The sequence below is a fragment of the Vulpes lagopus genome, chromosome 23 (genome assembly GCF_018345385.1).
Source record: "Vulpes lagopus strain Blue_001 chromosome 23, ASM1834538v1, whole genome shotgun sequence".
Taxonomy (NCBI): Eukaryota; Metazoa; Chordata; class Mammalia; order Carnivora; family Canidae; genus Vulpes; species Vulpes lagopus.
The window spans coordinates 55133270-55155232 of NC_054846.1; the positions used below are offsets into that span (position 1 = coordinate 55133270).

Consider the following 21963-nt stretch of genomic DNA (forward strand, 5'->3'; position numbering starts at 1 on the left):
AAGTCGACACATATTTTGTACATTATATATATAATTATATATGCATTATGTGTATAATTATATAATTATATATATAATTATATATATATTGTATTCTTACAATAAAGTAAGCTAGAAAAAAATTCTTTTTTTCTTTTTTTTTTTTTTTTTAGAAAAAAATTCTTATCAAGAAAATTATTAAGGGGCTGTCTGGGTGGCTCAGTCAGTTAAGTGCCCAACTTTTTTTTTTTTTAATAATTCTTTTTTTGTAAATTTTTATTTATTTATGATAGTCACACACACACAGAGAGAGAGAGAGAGAGAGAAGCAGAGACATAGGCAGAGGGAGAGGGAGAAGCAGGCTCCATGCACCGGGAGCCCGACGCGGGATTCGATCTGGGCTCTCCAGGATCGCGCCCTGGGCCAAAGGCAGGCGCCAAACCGCTGCGCCACCCAGGGTTCCCAAGTGCCCAACTCTTGATCTCAGTTCAGATCATGATCTTAGGAGATCAGGTCTTGCATTGGGCTCTGTGTTGAGTATGGAGCCTGCTTAAGGGTCTGTCTTGTTTTCTCTGTTCCTTCCCCCCACAAAAAAGGAAATCATAAGAGAAAATACATTTACAGTAACATAATGTATTTATTTTAAAAAGAAAACCAGGGGTTTCTGGCTGGCTCAGTCAGTAGACCATGTGACTCCTGATCTCAGGGTTTTAAGTTCAAGCCCCACTTTGGGTATAGAGATTACTTAAAAAAATAGTAATTTAAAAAATTTTTATTTTCTTACCCTATTGCCCTTTTTAAAATTTTTTAAAACTTAAAAAATTCACACACAGGGCAGCCCTGGTGGCTCAGGGGTTTAGTGCCACCTAAATAAAATCTTAAAAAAAAAAAATCCACATAAGTGAACCTGTGCAGTTCAAAAACTGTTGTTCAACTATACAACTGCAGTCTCATAGCACTTGCTATTATCTCACATTTGCATATTACTGTAATTTGTATTCATATATCTATCTTCTACCTTAGATGATGGATTCCTTGATGGTAATGACTACGTTTTATTTAACTTTTCATTTTCAGATTTTAATACATAGGCCGGAGATGATACAATCGAAGTGTTGAACAAATAAATTAATGTGGATGTATCTAAAAACACTGCTTAAAGTAAATGCTCATAGACAACCAAAAAATCTATCCACTCTACCTTCAAAAGCCAACTAACTACATGCAATGTACAAGAACCATGACAGTCTATTCTATCTTTTGATAGCACTAATTTTTCACACAAAGAAGAAATGGTATGCCTCTGGAAATGATGCGTTTTCTACCACAAGGGCACAGAAGTCTCTGGAATCATATGGCAAACTCTTTTTTTTTTTTTTTTTTTATTTATGATAGTCACAGAGAGAGAGAGAGAGGCAGAGACACAGGCGGAGGGAGAAGCAGGCTCCATGCTCCGGGAGCCTGATGTGGGATTCCATCCCGGGTCTCCAGGATCGCGCCCTGGGCCAAAGGCAGGCGCCAAACCGCTGCGCCACCCAGGGATCCCCATATGGCAAACTCTTAGGTAAAGATGTTATAAGAAGGACTCAAAGATCAGAATTACTGTCAGGTAAACACTGATGCACAATGAGCAATTTGCAATGATGTCCTAGTATTTGGAAAAATAATTTAGTTTCTTAGTAGCCATTTTATGATGGAAATATTAAAAAAAGGTAAAACCCTAGTTTTATTTCTACATTTCATGAAAAAGGATAGTAGCAAGAAAACAATATTCTAAAAACAAACAAAAAAACAGAAAATATTCTAACCCTTTTTCTTTTTTTTTTTTTTTTAAGATTTTTATTTATTTATTCATAGAGACAGAGAGAGAGGCAGACACACATGCAGAGGGAGAAGCAGGCTCCACGCAGGGAGCCTGATGTGGGACACGATCCAGGGTCTCCAGGATCACGCCCAGGGCTGCAGGCGGCGCTAAACCACTGCGCCACCCGGGCTGCCCCCTCTTCTCTTTTTTATATGTACAATTCACCCAGCATAACAAGGCAACTAACATCAATTCCTGTAAAACTGTCATTTCTGCCAATATAATTATAGAAAGCTATATATCTTTCTTTAAAAGACAGAAAAACAAAATTATTTAATTTTCTGAAATCAATATCAATATAAAATAACATTAGGAAGAATTTCCCAACTTTTTTTTCCATAGAACTTTAGTCCCATGAGATACTAACTCTCACAAGAGTTGAAAATAGGTATTCAAAAACCCATACATAAGTGTTCATAGCAACACTATTTACAACAGTCAAAGGTGGAAAAGACCCAAACCAAACATCCAATCACTGATAAATAAACAGAATGTGGCATATCCATATAGCAGAATGTAATTCAACTGTCTTAGCCCAGGTAGCCATAATAAAATACCATAGTCTAGGTGGCTTAAACAACAGGAATTTATTTTCTCACAGTTCTAGAGGCAGGAAAAGTCCAAAATCAGGGTGCCAGCAGGGTTGGTTCTGATTAGAGCTCTCTGTGAATTGTAGACAGTTGCTTTCTTGCTGTGTCCTCATGAGGCCATTCCTTAGTTAGTGCATACAAAGAGACAGATCTCTCCGTCTTATTTCAATCCTATTGGATTAGGACCCCACCCTTATGACCTCATTTAATCTTAATTATCTCCTAAAACCTCTTATCTCCAAATAAAATCACACTAGGAGTTAAGGCTTCAACATATGTATTTTTTTTTAATTTTTTTATTTATTTATGATAGTCACAGAGAGAGAGAGAGGCAGAGACACAGGCAGAGGGAGAAGCAGGCTCCATGCACCGGGAGCCCGATGTGGGATTCGATCCCGGGTCTCCAGGATCGCGCCCTGGGCCAAAGGCAGGCGCCAAACCGCTGCGCCACCCAGGGAACCCAGCATATGTATTTTTTAAGGGGACCAATTCAGTATATACCATCAGCCTTAAAAAGAAGTACTGATGTATATATATACTATAACACAAATGAACCTTGAAAACATGATGCTTATTAATAAGGAAGCCAGACATGAAAAAAAATCATATATTACATAATTCTATTTCTAGGAGATACCAAGAATAGGTAAATATATAAAACCAGAAAGTGTAATTAGTGGTTGTCAGAGGATGATGGAGGGAGGGAAAATGGGAGTGAATCTTTTTTTTTTTTTCAAGACCTGAGCTGAGATCAAAAGTTCGATGCCAGGGACGCCTAGTAGGTCAGTGGTTGAGAGTCAGCCTTTGGCTCAGGGCGTGACCCCAGGGTCCTGGGATTGAGTCCTGCATCGGGATCCCCACAGGGAGCCTGCTTCTCCCTCTGCCTATGTCTTTGCTTTTTCTCTGTGTCTCTCATGAATAAATAGATAAAATCTTTTCCAAAAAAAGTTGGACATTTAACCAACTGAACCACTCAGGTGCCCCCAAGGGGACTGAATCTTAATGGGTACCAGGTTTCCTTTTGGGGTGATGAAAAAATTCTGCAATGAGATAGTGGTGATAGTTGTAAAACACTATAAATGTACTTAATGCCACTGAATTATAAACTCTAAAATGGTTAAGATAGTAATTCCCGTATGATTCAGCAATTCCACCCCAAAACATGTTATCAAGAAGTGAAAACATACATACACACATAAACTTAAAAAAAAAAAAAACATTCATAGCAGCATTATTCATAAGAAAAGGATAGAAACAATTCAAATATCTATCAACGGATAAAAGGATAAATAAAATGTGATATATCCATACAATGGAATTCAGCAATAAAAAGGAGTAAGGTACATGGATGAATTTTGAAAGCACTGTGCAGGGGTGCCTACGTGGCTCAGTCAGTTAAGCATCCGACTCTTGATTTTGGTTAAGGTCATGATCTCAGGGTCATAAGATCAAGCCCCTATATCAAGCTCCACCGTGGGCACAGAGCCTGCTTAAGATTTTCTCTCTCCTTCTCCCTCTACCCCTCTCTGTCATCCTCCTTCTCTGAAAAGGGGGGGTGGGGGTGGGGAGGGTCCGGTTGCTCAGGCGGTTGGACATCCATCTGACTCTTGGTTTGGGCTCAGGTCATGATCTCAGGGTTGAGGAATAGGGTCCCACTTTGGGCTCTGAGCTCAGCACCTAGTCAGCTTAGGATTCTCTCCCTGTCCCTCCCCCATGCCCCTTCCCCTGTTTAAAGACACACATGCTCTCTCTCTCCCTCTCTTTCTCAAATAAAAACAAAACAAAAACCAAAAAACCTATTGTGCTAAGTGAAAAAAGCCAAACACAAAAGGCCACATATTGTATGATTCCGTTTACATAAAACAGGCAAATCTACAGAGACAGAAAGTAGATTAGTGACTTCTTTTTTTAGTGGGGGAAAGGGAGAAGGAGAGAGAGAATCTTTTTTTTTTCCCTCCCAGTGAAAGCATTATCAAGGATTTATTTTTCTAATCTTTTTATTTTTTTTTTATTGGAGTTCAATTTGCCAACATTTGGCATAACATCCAGTGCTCATCCTGCCAACTGCCCCCCATCAGTGCTCATCACCAAGTCACCCCAACCCCCCACTCACCTCCCTTTCCACTACCCCTTGTTCGTTTCCCAGAGTTAGGTGTCTCTCATGTTTTGTCACCCTCACTGATATTTTCGCTCATTTTAGCAGGTTCCACACCTAGCGTGGAGCCCAATGCAGGGCTGATCTCACAACCCTGAGATCACAATCTAACCCAAACTCAAGTGTTAGAGCCTCAATCAACTGAGCCACTCAGGTGGCCCCTGAGTAGTGACTCTAATGGGTATAGTTACTTTTGCAGAAATGAAAATTTTCAGGTAGTAGACAGTGACAAAATCTACACAACTTTATGAATATGGTACTAAAAACCACCAAATTATGTTTCTACTCTTTTTTTCTTTGAGAGTACATGCAGGCAAATAGGGAAGAGGAGGGGGCGGGGGGGGGGGGGAGGCGGGGGGGGGGGGGATGTGCAGGAGAGGAAGAGAATCCTAAGCAGACTCCATGCTGAGCAAGGAGCCCAAAGCAGAGTTAGATCTCAAGACCCTGACATGATGATCTGAGCAGAAATCAAGAGGAACTTATCCAACTAAGCCACCCAGGCAGGTGCCCTAAACTGTATGCTTTTAAATGAGAAATTTTGGCATGTGAATTATATCTCAATAAAGCTATTATATAAAAAGATAGGGGCACCTGGATGGCTCAGTCACTTGAGTGTCCAACTCCTGATCCCAGTTCAGGTCTTGATCTCAGGATCCTGAGTTTAAGCCCTGCACTGGGCTCCACACTGGGTGTGGAATATACTTAAAAAATTAATAACAGCAGTGCCCCAGGTGGTGCAGTCAGTTGGAGACCAACTCCTGGTTTGGACTCAGGTTATGATCTCGAGATTGTGAGATAAAGCCACACACTGGGTTCCCTGCTCAACAAAGAACCTGCTTGAGATTCTCTCTCCACCTCCTCCTCATGTGTGTGCACACACATGTGCTAAATCTTTAAAAATTAATAACAAAAATTTTTTAAAGTAAGAAAAATTTTAAATATGACAGTGATAAAGACAATGGAGAAAAATTAAACCAGCAAAAAGAATTATAAATTTTAGATAAAGGATCCAGCAAAACCCTCACTGAGAAGGTGAAGAAGGGTAAGAGAGCAAGCCATATGGACATCTTGGGGATGAATGTTCCAGGCAGAGGAAAAAGTAAAAGTGAAAGCCATCCTTCGTATTTGAGGAAATGCAAAGAAATCACGTACTTGGGACAGAGAGGGAGAAAGTAAGAAGTAGATGAATGAAAGCAGGCAAGTGGGACAGTGGCACAGATCACATAGAGCCTTACTGTTTACTGAAAGGACATTAATTGGTATCTTAATGTATGGGAAACTACAGAAACATTTTGAAAAGTAGTAACATGATCTGAATAATTTTAACAGGACACTCTGGCTGTTATGTTGAAAATGCAATTAAGGGGCACCTGGGTGGCTCAGTGGTTGAGCGCCTGCCTTTAGCTCAGGTCATGATCCCCAGGGTCCTGGGATCAAGTCCTGCACATCAGGTTCCACAATGGATGCCTGCTTCTCCCTCTGCCTGTGTCTCTACATCTCTCTCTCTCTCTGTGTGTCTCTCATGAATAAATAAATAAAATCTTGGAAAAAAAAAAAAGTACTCAAAAGACATAGACCTTTATAAGCAATTAAAGCTAAGATCAAAATCCCAAAAGAAAATAAACTTCATACCAAAAAGCCTCAAGTAAATCCCAAGTGTCCTAACCAATCTGTTTCCTGTCAAAGAATTTGCTGCACTACATTGGTGAATATAAAATTAGTGAAAGGGAATAAAGGGAAAGGAGAGAAAATGAGTGAAAATATCAGTAAGGGTGACAAAACATGAGAGACACCTAACTCTGGGAAACAAACAAGGGGTAGTGGAAAGGGAGGCGGGTGGGGGGTGACTGAGTGATGGGCACTGAGGGGGGCCTTGACGGGATGAGCACTGGGTGTTATGCTAAATGTTGGCAAATTGAACTGCAATAAAAAAAATTTTATAAAAAAGAATTTGGGGATCCCTGGGTGGCGCAGCGGTCTGGCGTCTGCCTTTGGCCCAGGGCGCGATCCTGGAGACCCGCGATCAAATCCCACGTCGGGCTCCCGGTGCATGGAGCCTGCTTCTCTCTCTGCCTGTGTCTCTGCCTCTCTCTCTCTCTCTCTCTGTGTGACTATCATAAATAAATAAAAATTAAAAAAAAAAAAAAGAATTTTCTGCACTACAGCTGAAACTATTAAAAGTACGTATATACATATTTATTCTATATATACTTATAAACATTTATATATGTATATACATGATATATGTACATATACTTACATATGTATAAAAATATGTATATCTGATCATAGCACTAACTTGCTTAAAACTCTTCAATGGCTTCTCAAAACACTCATAATAAAGTCCAAACTGTCTATCACATCCAAAAAGATCCTTCTTTTTCCAATTATTGTGTGTCTTTTCAGCTGCATCATTTGCCACTTTCACCCCTAATTCTGTTTCAGTCATACTTAATCTCAATCATACTCTCATTCTCACATTTATGTCCTGCATTTTCTCAACCCAAAGTCTAAATCCCTCAATCAGATCACACACTCACTCAACTCTTTAAGTTTTTAGCACTGAACTAAATTACCACTTTATTTATGTGTATCACTCCCATCTAACTAGAAGTATCCTTCAGATCTGGTGCTGTATTTTTTTATTTTCCCTTGTAAACATATGCTTGGTATATAAAAGGAACTCAATATATGCATGTTTGTTGAATGAATAAGCCACATATTACCAGGAACACTTAAAAAGTGTGTGTGTGTGTGTACACATGTACATACAGACTACAGGAGCCCCTAATTTCTATTTGCACAGGCTTTTAGCCTACTGTAATAAATAAAAAGGTTCTTTTTTTAGCTTAAAAAAGCCATATTATTAATGTCCTTTTTGCAATTAAAGTAGTAAAAATCACATTAAGGATTATCTAAAGAACATTAATATCAGAAAATCTCTCCAAAAATGTAACCTGTGGGATAATCTAATTTGTACTTACTCAAATCATCTGCTATGTCTTCAATTCCTGAAGCACTATCATCAGAATCACCAGTATTATCCGCACATGCTTGTTGCTTCTGAGATAGTGGTGAGTTTTCTAAAACAGATTTTCCTCCCTCTACAACATCAATATTCACTTTGTCCAGAGAAGTAAAAGAGCTTGGAATTTTTTTCCCAATTTGCTGTAATTCTGTCCGTCTCATGTTCTCCTTCGACAGTAAACTGGGCACCTTCTCTGGTTCTACTGGTGAACCAAGGACCTTTTCTGATTTCATCTGAGAACTGGGTACTTTTTCTGTTTTCCTCTGTGAACTAAGTGCCTTTTCTGTTGCTGTTGCCTGTGAGCTGGGTGTCTTTTCTGTTTTCACTGGTGAATTAGGGGACTTTGGTGATTTTTCTGCTTTTGCCTGTGAAACAGGTATCTTTTCCGCTTTCACCGGTGAATTAGGTGATTTTTTTGTTTTGCAATGACTTTGATCTCGAAGGACTAATCCTAAATCTTTAGGGCTTGCTACGTTGGCAGCATTTACTTTACATGATTTAGCTTCTGTTTTTTCTATACAAATATCATTTTGCTTATTTTTTTTGCTACTATTCTTATTTGGAGAGCTGGTCCCAATTTCTTTTATGGATTTATCATTTCTAGTTTTCAAAGTTTGATTAGATATAGCCCAAGCATTCTTCTTTGGTTCATGATTTTCATTTTTTGAGGCCTTAGAGTCTTCCATTATTTGAAAACCTGCTTCTTTCCAATTGTGGCACTGTAAAATGGCAGATTTCCAGCAGATGAATTGCTTCAAGTCCAGATTAGGCAAACAAACTATTGGGTTGAAACAAAACAAAATGTGTTACTTAAAATGTAAAAGCCATTTTTAAAAAATTGGTGAGACTCTCAAAATTTGTTCTCAAAACTTAAGAGATTGTACAAACTTAAAAACTCTGATAACCATATGAGGAGTTAAAATCCACTTGGTAAATAACCCAAATGGTCATAAAGAAAGTTCTAATATGGGCAGCCTGGGTGACTCAGTGGTTTAGCGCCGCCTTCAGCCCAGGGCCTGATCCTGGAGACCTGGGATCAAGTCCCATGTTGGGCTCCCTGCATGGAGCCTGTTTCTCCCTCTGCCTGTGTCTCTGTCTCTCTCTCTCTCTCTCTCTGTCTCTCTCATGAATAAATAAAATCTTAAAAAAAAAAAAATGTTCTAATATAATTATGGCAATATGAGAATTTTAGAAGTTAAATTTGTTTTACATTACTCAATAACAATTTCAACTGAAAGGGAAATAAAACTAGCAACTGATGTACCACAATGAATATAAAAGGAAATAGAACAAAGAAAACACAAGCAGTCCAATCTAGGGGCACCTGCTTGGCTCAATCAGAAGAACATATGACTCATGAGTTCAAGCCCCACATGGGGTGTAGAGATTACTTAAATAAGATTGATATTCTCTCTTTAATTAAAAAAGAAAACTGATTATGTTCTTCTTTCTAAATTATTTTACGTTTTTTAACGTAATTTTAAGTTACAATTAAAATTTAAGCCAAAAAAAAAGAAATTAACCCAAAACCATCTTATATTTTCACGATTGCTATCTTTTATGGCTAACTTTATTTTCTAATAAAAAGCTGTACCATTTTTAGCTATAAAAAAATGTTACTGTTCCTGGTTTTTGGATATTTTAATTCATTTAATTTACACATTCTGCTTTCAATATTCTTTATAAGGTGTTTCACATAATTGTCAAAATAGTTGATAAACATACAACTATATCTAAATTCTTGTAGAAACTGTGGCAGGATATCCTGTTACTTCAAAAGAAAAAAAAAAAAAAAAAAGCATGGTGGGGTCCCTAGCAGGCTCAATCCTTAGAACATAGAACTACTGATCTCAGGGTCAGAAGTTCAAGCCTCACATTGGGCAAGGAGGCCACTTTAAAAAATATATATATATATAGTACTTATATATAGCAAAATTGCTATTTTTAAGCTATCAATAGTACAAATTTTCCCCAAAAATGTTGTAATTCCTAGAAATAAAGTCCTCTCTGAGGAGGTAAGGTTTTGAGTAAGGTTCACCACTTCCCAGTGCACTCAGCAAAACTGGCTGAGTCAAATAAAAATGTTGGACTCATGTTCTAGTTCCTGGTTACATTTTTAGAATGTAGTAAATGAGAGTTAAATGAGATTCTAACCTTATATAAGGAATTATCAAGAAAATAAAAAGAATGTTTAATGAATTTCTTTAAAAAGTTGTTTGAATACAGGAAACAATAGTATTTAGAATATATCCCATTTCATTTTTATATTATAAAACATCAGTCCACTTTCTACTTCTTGCTCTAATCAGGTCTTCCTTCCTTGAATCCTAACAATGCCTACTGACTACTAGAGACTTAGGGAGTTCTCAGGCCCTGAGACCTAAACCAGCAGTTGGCACCAGGTTCTTGACTTTACCATAAGGACGAATTCAAGGACAAGTCCGAAAAAAGTATAACAGAGGAAGCTTTACTGCAAAGTCAAGGTACACACTCAAAGGAAGGAGGAGTGTGGGCACACTCAGAAAGAGGATCTAAGGGGCGCCTGGATAGCTTAGTTGGTTAAGTGTCTGCCTTTAGCTCCGACAGTGGTCCCAGGGTCCTGGGATTAAGCCCAGCATGGGGCTCCCTGCTCAGCAAGTAGCCTGCTTCTCCCTTTCCATCACTCCCCCTGCTTGTGCTCTCTTGCTCTCTGTCAAATAAATAAAATCAAGAGAGAGAGAGAGAGAGAGAGAAAGAGAAGAGAGAGAAGAGAAGAGAAAGGAAGAGAAGAGAAGAGAAGAGAAGAGAAGAGAAGAGAAGAGAAGAGAAGAGAAGAGAAGAGAAGAACCTAAGTAGCATGGGTGGATATGGGGCTCTGATTTCTACAGGTGGTTATAATTTGGGAATGAAATATTCATGTGGGGTTCCAGAGAACAGGCATGGATTTCTACAAACTCTGCATAATATTGCACACACTCTACATTAGCTACTATGTGCAGGTACAGTCTGATTTCAAGCTAAATGGGTCTCTGTGTGCATTTAAGTTACAATTACGCAAAGCAACAGCAGCACAATAATTGTTCATGAAAAACCACAGAGCTATCAGAAGTTTGCTTATTTGCCACAGACTATCAGGTATCACACTCTTCTAGAGTCTGAGACTTAAAAAGTTGTAGGCCTACACTAAGTAAGAAAGTATACCAGAAAACAACTGTTGCACGAGAACAGAAAAACTAATCACAACAATAATTACTTCTCAAGTAACCCTTCCAAAGGACAGAGAGGGCAACTACTGTAAGGCATGACTACAGAAAGCCATTGGAAGTTTGTACTACTTAAAAAAAAAAAAAAAAAAATAGGGGCACCTGGGTGGCTCAGTCAGTTAAGCATCTGCCTTGGACTCAGGTCATGACCTGAGGTCCTGAGTAAGAGCCCCATGTTGGGCTCCCTCCTCAGCAAGGAGTCTGCTTCTTCCTCTTAGCCTTACCCCCTGCTTATGCTCTCACTCACTCTTTCTCTCTCAAATGAACAAAAAATCTTTAAGATCCCCCCCCTAAAAAATTACATAATGAACCAATTTCAGCTAATGCCTCCAACCACTGAGACCCACCCAACTACTAAATGACCCTCAACAAAGAGACAGTGACCTTCTCTGAGTCACAGATTTGTAAACTATAAAATGAGTGGCTAAACTAGGATATCTTTAGAGTCTATTCCAACTAAATGCTACAATTCTACACAAATCCTTGAAACACAGTGATGCTGATGTTGTACTGGTTCTGATCATCTTACAAGTTATAGAAAATTACCAGGGACCACTCAAGCTCTATAAAAACACAGCATTTGTACAGTAGTTACTTATTATAGTAATAATTCCACAATATATACAAATATCAAATCATTATGATGTACACATGAATTTATATAAAATTGTATGTCAATGTTATCTTAATTTTACAAAAGAGAGAGAGAGAGAGCATCTGTCAATAATACTCTCCTACAGGAAAAAAGCTTGCTAACCAAAAGGAAGCCACATAAACTAGGACTCTTGAGACTGAATTACAATGCATGGTATGTGCTTAATAAATAAATTCTAAGTGAATATGTTATTAAACACTTTATAAAGTCACTAAATGTGACTTTATAATTATGTAATCTATCATTTGCAGTTGGTTATTTTTAACACTGAAATACTAGCAATAAACCACCAAGCTTAAAATATTACTTTTAGGGGCCCCTGGGTGACTCAAGCCAGTTAAGCGTCTGACTTCAGCTCCGTGACCTTGGGTTCCTGTGATAGAGCCCCAAGATTCCCTGCTCAGCAGGTAGTCTGCTTCTTCCTCTCTGCCTTCCCCCTGCTTGTACACACACACACTCTCTCTAAGAAATAAATAAAATCTTTTTAAAAATACTACTTTTGGGGGCACCTAGGTGGCTCAGTGGTTGAGTGTCTGCCTTCGGCTTAGGGCATGATCCCAGGGTACTGGAATCAAGTCCCACATCAGGCTCCCTGCATGGAGCCTGCTTCTCCCTCTGCCTGTGTCTCTGCCTCTCTGTGTCTCTCTCTCATAAATAAATAAAGAAAAGAGAGAAGGAAAGGGAAAGGGAAAAGGGAAAAGGGAAAAGGGAAAAGGGAAAAGGGAAAAGGGAGGAAGGAAGGAAGGAAGGAAGGAAGGAAGGAATCATTCACTCAGAATGCAATAGGTATTGTTTCAATGATTTCTAGTTTCTAGTGTTAGTACTGAGAAAATCAAGCCATTCTTTTCATCTTTTTTACTGAATTGTTGTCTTCTTTATGGAAACTTTTAGGATATTCTCTCAGTGTTCTGTAATTTCTCTTTTTTAAAGATTTATTTATCTCAGAGAGTGAGCACGCATACAAGTGGGGGGGGGAGATGCAAAGGGAGAAAGACTCTCAAGCAGACTCCCCACTGAATGCAGAGCCAGATGCAGGGCTCGATCTCACAACCCTAAGATCATGACCTGAGCCTGACAAGACCAAGAGTCTGACACTTAACTAACTGAACCACCCAGGCTCCCCTCAGTGTTCTGTAATTTCTAAATGATGAGCTCTGGGAGCAGATATATCTTCATGAATTTTTCTGGGTATTCAGTTGGTTCTTTTATCTCTAACTCAAGTCCCCCCACTTCTGGAAATTTTTTCTTGTATTATTATGTCTTCTATCATTTCCTCCCTTTCATTTTCTCTGTTCTTTTTCTTCAGTTCCTATTAATTGAACTTAATGTCTCCTACACTGATTCTCCATTTATCTTATCTTTATATTTTCTACCTTTATTTTCTTTCTTGAGTGATTTCCTCACCTCTATCTTCCAACTCTTCTACATTTTGGAGGAGAGGAGCACAAGGGGTATATCGTATTTTCATTTCTAAAAACACTTTATAATTTTCTGATTATTACTTTTTGCAGCACTCTGTTCTTGTCTCATGACTATCATCTCATATATGAACACTAATAGTTTGTCTTGAAATTTTTTCTGCTCCTAGTAGTTTCCTGAGTTTCTTATTTGTTTTATTCTCTATCAAGCACACTAACATATGTATAATAGGAAAGAAGAGAAAAAAGGAAATGTATTCAAAAGTATTCGAATAGCCAAAAATTTCCCAAATCAGATGAAAGACACAATTATATACTACCAAAAAGTCCAATGAACTCCAAGCATTATAAACTCAAAGAAATCCACACCAAGACCCACTATTATTCAGTTTTGAAAACCAAAGAGAGAATTTTGAAAGCAGTCAGAAAGTAACTTCTCATGTACAAAGTATTCACAGTAAGATTAACAAATGATTTCCCATCAGAAACCATGGAAATCAGGGGCATCTGGGCAACTCAGTCAGTTGTGCCTCTAGCTTTTGATTCTGGCCCAGGTCATGACCTCAGGGTTTGAGATCAAGCTCTGCATAGCCTCCCCACTCAGCTTAAGATTCTCTCTCCCTCAGGCCTCCCCTTTCCCTGACCAAAAAAAAAAAAAAACAGGTACAAGGACAGAAAAAGGTATTCCATGCAAATAGTACTACAAAGAGAGCTGGGTGATCATATAATTGTTAAACAAAATACATTTTAAGACAAAAAGAAACAAAGATGACGTTATATATTGATAAGAAGTTCAATCCAAAAAAGACAATTAACAGTTATAAACACACACCTCATAATTGAGTCTCAAAACATAAGAAACAAAAAAACAAAGAAAAACAAAAACAAAAACAAAAACAAAAAACACATAAGAAACAAAAATTAACAGGCCTTAAAAGAGAAACAGAGTTCTACAATAACAGGGGCTTCAATACCCAACTTTCAGTAATGGATAGAGCAACCAGACAGAAAATCAGTAAGAAAATAGAGGACTTCAACAACCCTAAAACCAAATAGACCTAACGTATTCAGAAGCCTCTACCCAGCATCAACAAAACACATATTCTTCTCTACTGCAAATAGAACAGACCATCATGGAAGACCACAAAACAAATCTTAATAAACTTAAAAAAGACTGAAACCATACAAAGTATCTTTCCTTATCACAACAGAATGAAATTAGAAGTCAAATCAACACAAAACTGGAAATTTCACAAACAAGTAAAAATTAAACAACATACTCAAAACAATCAATTGGTCAAAGAAATCACAAGGGAAATTAGAAAATACCTTGACCCAAATGAAAACAATGTACATTTTGCCACATTTTCTTAAAATGCAGATAAAGGGATGCTTCACATAATTTTTAAAAATAAGGATTATAGGGTGCCTGGGTGGCTCAGTCGGTTAAGTGTCTACCTTTGGCTTGGGTCATGATCCCAGGATCCTGGGACTGAGCTCCTCATCAGGCTCCCTGCACAGCATGGAGTCTGCTCCTCCCCCTCTCTTTGCCCCTCCCCCCTAACTTAGGCTCTCTCTCAATAAATAAAAAGGTTTTTTTTAAGTTTTTTAAACAAGGATTATAAAAGAATACAATGAACAACTGCTTACCAACAAATTGAATAACCTATATGGAATGGGCAAATTATACATACAAACTATCAAAACAGAATCAAGAACAAATAAAAAAATCCAAATATACATATAACAAATAAGATGAAATCAGTAATCAAAAACTTCCCAACAACAAAAAGCCCAGAACCAAAAGACTATATTGGTGAAGTCCATTCAATATTTGAAGAATTAACACCAATCCTTCTTAAACTCTTCCCAAAAGATTGAAAGGGGGGGCAAGGGGGAAGGACTTTCCAACTCATTCTCTGAGGCCAGCATTACCCTAACATGAACACATATTCAAACAATCATCAACAAAAACTAGCAAACCAAATAATGAAGGATAGTTATAAGACAGACAGGGACAAGGGGCCCCCAACCTAAGAGGAAACCACCCTTAAACACCACCCTGGAAGTAGCCTCCACCCTTTTCCAAGTGATAGGTAGACAACAAAAACATGACATGGTGACAGACTCATAGAGGGTTAATCAGATTAAAACAGCCTGCCAGGGAGCACATAAAAACCGCTAGACTTAGAAACTCAGGTGGCAACCCTCTTGGGTCCCTCCCCCCTTCTTCAGGAGCTTTGTATTATCAATAAACTTTGTTTCGCTGCCCACCACTCTTCATTTGGTCTACATCTTCATTCTTCGAAGCAGCATGACCAAGAACCGTGGGCCCTAAAGGAAAAGAAATCCTGTAACATAAGCAGCATATGAAAAGAGTCATATACCATGACCAAGTGAGGTTTATCTCTAGGATGCAAGGGTGGTTCAATATACAAAAATCAATGTAACACATAATATTAACAGACTGAAGGAAAAGGAAAACATAAGGATCTTGACTGATGCAATAAAAAGCATTTGAAAAAATCCAGCAGCCTTTCATGAAAAAAAAACATTCAATAAACTTTAATATCAAGTAACTTCCTCAACATGATAAAATCCATTTTACCAAACAAAATAAAAACACAACTAACATCATACTCAATAGTTAGAGACTGAAAGTTGTTTCCCTACAATCTGAAATAAGGATGTTTCCTTTTTCCACTTCTATTTGACATAATACTACTGGAAGTTACAGCTAGAGCAATTAGGCAAAAAAAAGGAAGAAAAGGCAGCAAAATGGGAAAGGAATAGAATTATCTTCTTGCAAATGACATGATCTTATATGTAAGAAAACCCTTAAAAATGCACCCCCCCCCCTCAAAAAAAAAAAAAAAGCACCAAAACCAGAACTAAAAAACTAATTTAGCAAATTGCAGACTACAGAATCAACACAAAGATCAGGTCTATGAAATGAAGAAAACAATACCATTTACTTTATCATCAAAAAGAATAAAATACTTAAGTATATATTTAACTAAAGAAGCAAAAAAAAAAAAATTCTACATAAAACTACAAAACAATACTGAAAGAGATTAGACTTAAATAAATAGTACAATATGCCAAGTTCATAGATTCCTTCCAGTCTATTTTTCCTGCCTACCTCTTCCTTGGGTTCTGCTTTCAGATTCTAATCACTGCCTTCAGGTAATTGAGGCTTGAAACCATTAAGTATTTAAGCTCCTACTACTTACACCCTCAAGGGAATGGAAAGCTGGAAGACACACCTCTTCTAATGTTCATCATTCATTTAAATGGATTAAGCACTCCACCCCTTGCTTGCTGTTATTAAACTCAAAAATCCCAAGAATGGTTTAAGCCTTTTTCCCAGAGCTGCCAAAAGCTGGAGACAGGACAAACTGCATGATGTGCAGCCCACTGTATACTCACCCACTCGTTTCCTTCACTAAAGTTATCACCAACTAACTTACATTGTTAATATTCTTAAAATGCCAATACTACCCAAAGTTGATCTAAAAATTCAATGCAATCACTATCAAAATCCCAATGCTATTTATTGCAGAAATAGAAAAAACTCACCCTAAAATTCATATGGAATTTCAAAAAACTCTAAAGAGCCAAAACAATCTAGAAAACAAGGGAAAAAAAATTGGAGGACTTACACTTCCTGATTTCAAAGCTTATTACAAAGCTACAGTAATCAAACAGTATGGTATTGTCATAGAAAAGACACAGATTGATAAAACAAAATAGAGTCCAGAAATAAACCCTCACATATTTGGTCAACTGATGTTGACAATGATGCTAAGATTTATACACAATGGGGAAAGGATAGTTTCTTCAACAAATGGTGTAGGGAAAAACCAAGTATCTACGTTCAAAGAAATGAAGTTGGACCCTGACCTTACACTAGTTATAAAAATGTATTCAAAATGGATCACATCAGGTAAGACTCATAATTAATATATTGCATAATTTATTAAAGCACTAATTGTAAAGCAAAAGACCAGAAAAAACTCAAATGGCTATCAATACCACATTGGTAAGAAAAAATAACATTAAATCATAAAATATATTACCATGCAGCCATAAAACAGAATGAGGAAGTCTCTATTCTGCTATGAGAATAGTGAGGACCTACTTACTGTTAAATGAAAGAAATAATACACACAGGGATATCCAGAAGACAATGGGGCACCTGACTGACTCAGTCAGTAGAGCCTGCAAATCTTGATCTCTGGGTTGTGGTTCAAGCCCCAGTGATGGGTCTAGAGATTACTTAGAAATAATCCTTAAAAAAAGAAACAACCAAAGTCAAATTTTCAGAAATAAACAATGGTACCTGGATGGCACAGTCAGTTGAGCATCCAATTTTTGGTTTTGGCACAGAAGCTCAGCATGGAGTCTGCTTAAGATTCCCTCTCCCTCTCCCTCAGCCCCTCCACCTGGCCTGCATGTGCACTCTCTCTCTCAAAGAAATGTTTATAAAGAAAAGAAATATGGAAGCATAAACAATGGAAGCATAAAAACAAAAGGGGCACCTGGGTAGCTCAGTTGGTTAAGTGCCCGACTCTTGGTTTCAGGTGGGGTCATGGGATTCAACCACATGGGGCTAAGCACTCAGCACAACCCTCCCTCTCCCACACCATCTCCCTCCCCCTCTGCCCCTCCCCCTGCTCATGCTGTCACGTACACTCTCATTCTAAAATAAGTAAAATGTATTTTTAAAAGTTTCAGAGGGATCCCTGGGTGGCACAGCAGTTCGGCGCCTGCCGTTGGCCCAGGGCGCGATCCTGGAGACCCGGGATCGAATCCCACATCGGGCTCCCGGTGCATGGAGCCTGCTTCTCCCTCTGCCTGTGTCTCTGCCTCTCTCTCTCTCTGTGACTATCATAAATAAATAATAATAATAAAAAAATTTTTTTAAAGTTTCAAAGATGTAAATTTTTAAATTACACTAAAATTACACCTTATATTTTTAAAAAATTTTATTTTTAAGTAATCTCTACTCAAAACCACGAGATTAAGAGTCACATGCTCCATCAACTGAGCCAGCCAGGAGCCTCTATCTTATATTTTAAATTACAAACATACGGGCAGCCCAAGTGGCACAGCAGTTTAGGGCCACCTGCGGCCCAGGGCATGATCCTGGAGACCCTAGATCGAGTCCCACGTCAGGCTCTCTGCATGGAGCCTACTTCTCCCTCTGCCTGTGTCTCTGCATCTCTATGAATAAATAAAATCTTAAAAAAAAAAATAAATTACAAACATACACACACAGAGATACACACATAATATAAAAACTGGTGAGTCTTCACAATCTTGGATCTGGCAACAGGTTCTTAAATATAATGTCAAAAGCAGACAACAGGGCAGCCCCGGTGGCTCAGCAATTTAGTGCCGCCTTCGGCCCAGGCGTGATCCTGGAGACCTGGGATCAAGTTCCACACTGGATTCCCTGCATGGATCCTGCTTCTCCCTCTGCCCGTGTCTCTGTCTCTCTCTCTCTGTCTCTCATGAATAAATAAATAAAATCTTTAAGGAAGAAAAAAAAGCAGACAACAGAGCAGCGGGCTGAGTAGTTGGAACATATGACTCTTGATCTCATGGGGTCATAAGTTCAAGCACTACAGAGATTGCTTAAAAATAAATATTTTTTTTAAAAAAAGCAGACAACAAAAAAATAAATACTGAATCATCAAAATTTAAAGTTTCTTCCTTGAGATCTGTCTTGGCAATGATTTTTCAGATTTGACACCAAGACCAAAGGCAACAAAAGCAAAAATTAACAAGGAAAACTATCAAATTAAAAGGCTTCTGAGGCACCTTGGTGGCTCAGTCAGTTAAGTGTGGTTCAGGTCATGATCTCAGGGTTGTGAGATCTAGCCCTGAGTTGGGCTCTGCACTCAACAGGGAGAATGCCTGAGATTCCCCCTCTCCTTCTGCTCCTCCCCCTACAATGCAAGGTGCACTCACACTCTCTCTAAAATAAACAGATAAAATTTTTTTTTAATATTAAAGGTTTTTTTTAAGATTTTTATTTATTTATTCATGAGAGACACAGCGACAGAGAGAGGTAGAGACATAGGCAGAGGGAGAAGCAGGCTCCCAGCGAGGAGCCTGATGTGGGAATCGATCCTGGATTCCGGGATCACACCCTGGGCCAAAGGCAGACGCTCAACTGCTAAGCCACCCAGGAGTCCCCTAAAAAATTAAGGAGTTTCTGCACGGCAACGGAAACCATCAGCAAAATAAAAAGTTAATCTACAAAATAGGAGAAAATAGATGTAAATCATATATCTGATAAGGGGTTAATACCCAAAATATATGAGGAAATCATGTAGCTTAATAGGTTTTTAAACACAATCAAATTTTAAAACGGGCAGAGGATGTGAACAGACATTCTTCCCAGGAAGACATACAGATGGCCAATAGGACATGAAAAGGTGATCAACATCACTAATCATCAGGAAAATGCAAATCCAAACTACAGTGAGATATCACCTCACACCTGTTAGAATGGCTATTATCAAAAAGACAAGAAATAGCAAGTACTGGAAAGGATGTGGAGAAAAGAAAATCCTGTGCACTTTGATGGTAATGTTAAACTGGTATAGCCGCAATGAAAAAGTGTGGAGGTGCTCAAAAATTAAAAAGAACTACCAAATGATCCAGCAATTCCAATTCTTGGCATTTATTCAAAGGAAAAACACTAACTCAAAAAGGTATTTGAACCCCCATGTTAATTTGTAGTGTTATTTTCAATAGCCAAGACATGGAAACAACCTGTGTCCACGCATGGATGAATAGGTAAAGAAAATGTGGTATGTATATAAAATACAACATTATCCAACCATAAAAAAGTAGAAAATCTTGCTACTTATAATAATTTGGATGGACCCTGAGGGCATTACACTACGGGAGACAGAGAAAGACAAATACTGTATGATCCTACTTACATGTAAAATCTAAAACAAACAAAAATGAACTCATAGATATACAGAACATTAGTAGTTGCCAGAGGCTGGGCCTGGGGGGAAGGAAGTGGGCAAAATAGGTCAAAGTGGTAAAAAGGTACAAACTTAAGAGTTATTAAAAAAAAATAAGCTCTGGGAATATAATGTACAGCATGGTGCCTATAGTTAATAATACCATATCGTATATTTAAAAGTTGCTAAGAGAGTAAATCTTGAAAGTTCTCATCATAAGAAAAAATAATTTAGGGCAGCCCTGGTGGCACAGCGGTTTAGCACCGCCTGCAGCCCGGGGTGTGATCTTGGAGACCCAGGAACGAGTCCCACCTCAGGCTTCCTGCAAGGAGCCTGCTTTTCCCTCTGCCTGTGTCTCTGACTCTCTCTCTCTCTCTCTCTCTCTCTCTCTCTCTGAATAAATAAATAAATAAATCTTTAAAAAAAAAAAAAAAGAATAACTTATAACTGTGTGGTGATGGATGTTAATCATTAACCAGACTTACTATAGCGATCATTTCACAATGCATATAAATATCGAATCATTAGGTCACATACCTGAAACTAATATTATGTTACATGTTAATTACACCTCAAGAAAAAAAATTAAAACATCTGTTCAGCAAGGACACTACCAAAAAAGTGAAAAGATAACCAACAAAATGGGAGAAAAAAAAATCTGCAAATCATATATTTGGTAAGGGTTTAGTATCCAGAATATATAAAGAACTCCTTGGGGATCCCTGAGTGGCTCAGGGATTTAGTGCCAACTTCAGCCCAGGGTATGATCCTAGAGACCCGGGATCAAGTCCCACATCGCGCTCCCTGCATGGAGCCTGCTTCTCCCTCTGCCTGTATCTCTGCCTCTCTCTCTCACGAATAAATAAATAAAATATTTAAAAAAAAAACCTCCTACAATTTATCAACAAAAAGACAAACCACCCACTTAACAAACGGGCAAAAGACTTGAATAATTACTCCAAATGGTCAATACATACATGACAACATGCTCAACATCATTAGGGAAATGTAAATCAAAAATACTAAAAAAACCACCACCTCATACATACTAGTATTATCAAAAAAGCAGAAAATAACAAATGTTAATGAGGATATGGAGAGTTTGAAATCCAACTCTCATGCAACTGCTGATGAGAATAAAATGATGTAGCCAATGCAGAAAAGTTTGGTAGTTCTTCAAAAACTTAAACACAGAATTACCGTATGATCCAGCAATTCTACTCCTAGGTATATATCCCAAATAACTTGTATGCCTTGTTCACTGCAACATCATTCACAATTGCCAGAAGGTGGAAGCAACCCAAATAACTAACAGATGAATGGATACACAAAATGTGGTATAGCATACAATGGAATTTTACTCAGCCAAAGAAATTCTGACACAGGCTACAGCATGGATGAACCTTGACAACAATGTGTTAAAGGAAATGTCAGTTGCAAAAGGACAAATACTGTATGACTTCAATTATAAGATACTTAGAATAAATAAATACAGAGACAGAAAATACAACAGAAGTTATTACCAGCTGGGGGAAGACAGGAATAGGAGACACTATTTAATGCATACCCAAGCTTCTGTTTGGGATAATAAAAAAAAGTTCTTAAAATAGTAATGATGATACAACACTGAATGTATTGATGTCACTGAGTACACTTAAATGCTAAGTTTTGTTACGTATATCTTACGATAAAAAAAACTTAAAATTCAAAAGAGTTTATTTAAAATAATGTACACTGAACATATATAAGGTATCATGGACCTCAAATCATAAATGTTAATCAACCCAAAATAGCTAAAGTTTTTTTAAAAAAGAAATTTTATATGGGTAAAATTTGTATGTGACAGGATTTTTATGATCAAAGGCAAGTGGAGGACAACCCAGGTGGCTTAGTGGTTGGGTGTCTGCCCTTGGCTCAGGGTGTGATTGATCCTGGAGTCCTTAGATCAAGTCCCGCATCAGGCTCCCTGTGTGGAGCCTGCTTCTCCCTATGCCTGTGTCTCTGCCTCTCTCTCTCTCTCTCTCTCTCTCTCTCGCTCGCTCT

General features: G+C 38.0%; 1 protein-coding gene across 9 annotated transcripts in view; it reads right to left on the minus strand.

Annotated features, from left to right (window-relative positions):
- Positions 1-21963, minus strand: part of TUT4 (terminal uridylyl transferase 4) — a 114642-nt gene that overhangs the window by 76409 nt on the left and 16270 nt on the right. For 8 of the 9 annotated variants that reach the window (XM_041738423.1, XM_041738417.1, XM_041738419.1 and 5 more), the window contains one exon: positions 7573-8394. The exons of the other annotated variant lie outside the window; for it this stretch is intronic. In XM_041738423.1, coding sequence (XP_041594357.1) covers positions 7573-8302 — 730 coding nt within the window. In that variant the 5' untranslated portion in view covers positions 8303-8394. The remainder of the gene's footprint in view (positions 1-7572; positions 8395-21963) is intronic. 9 annotated transcript variants of the gene reach the window in all.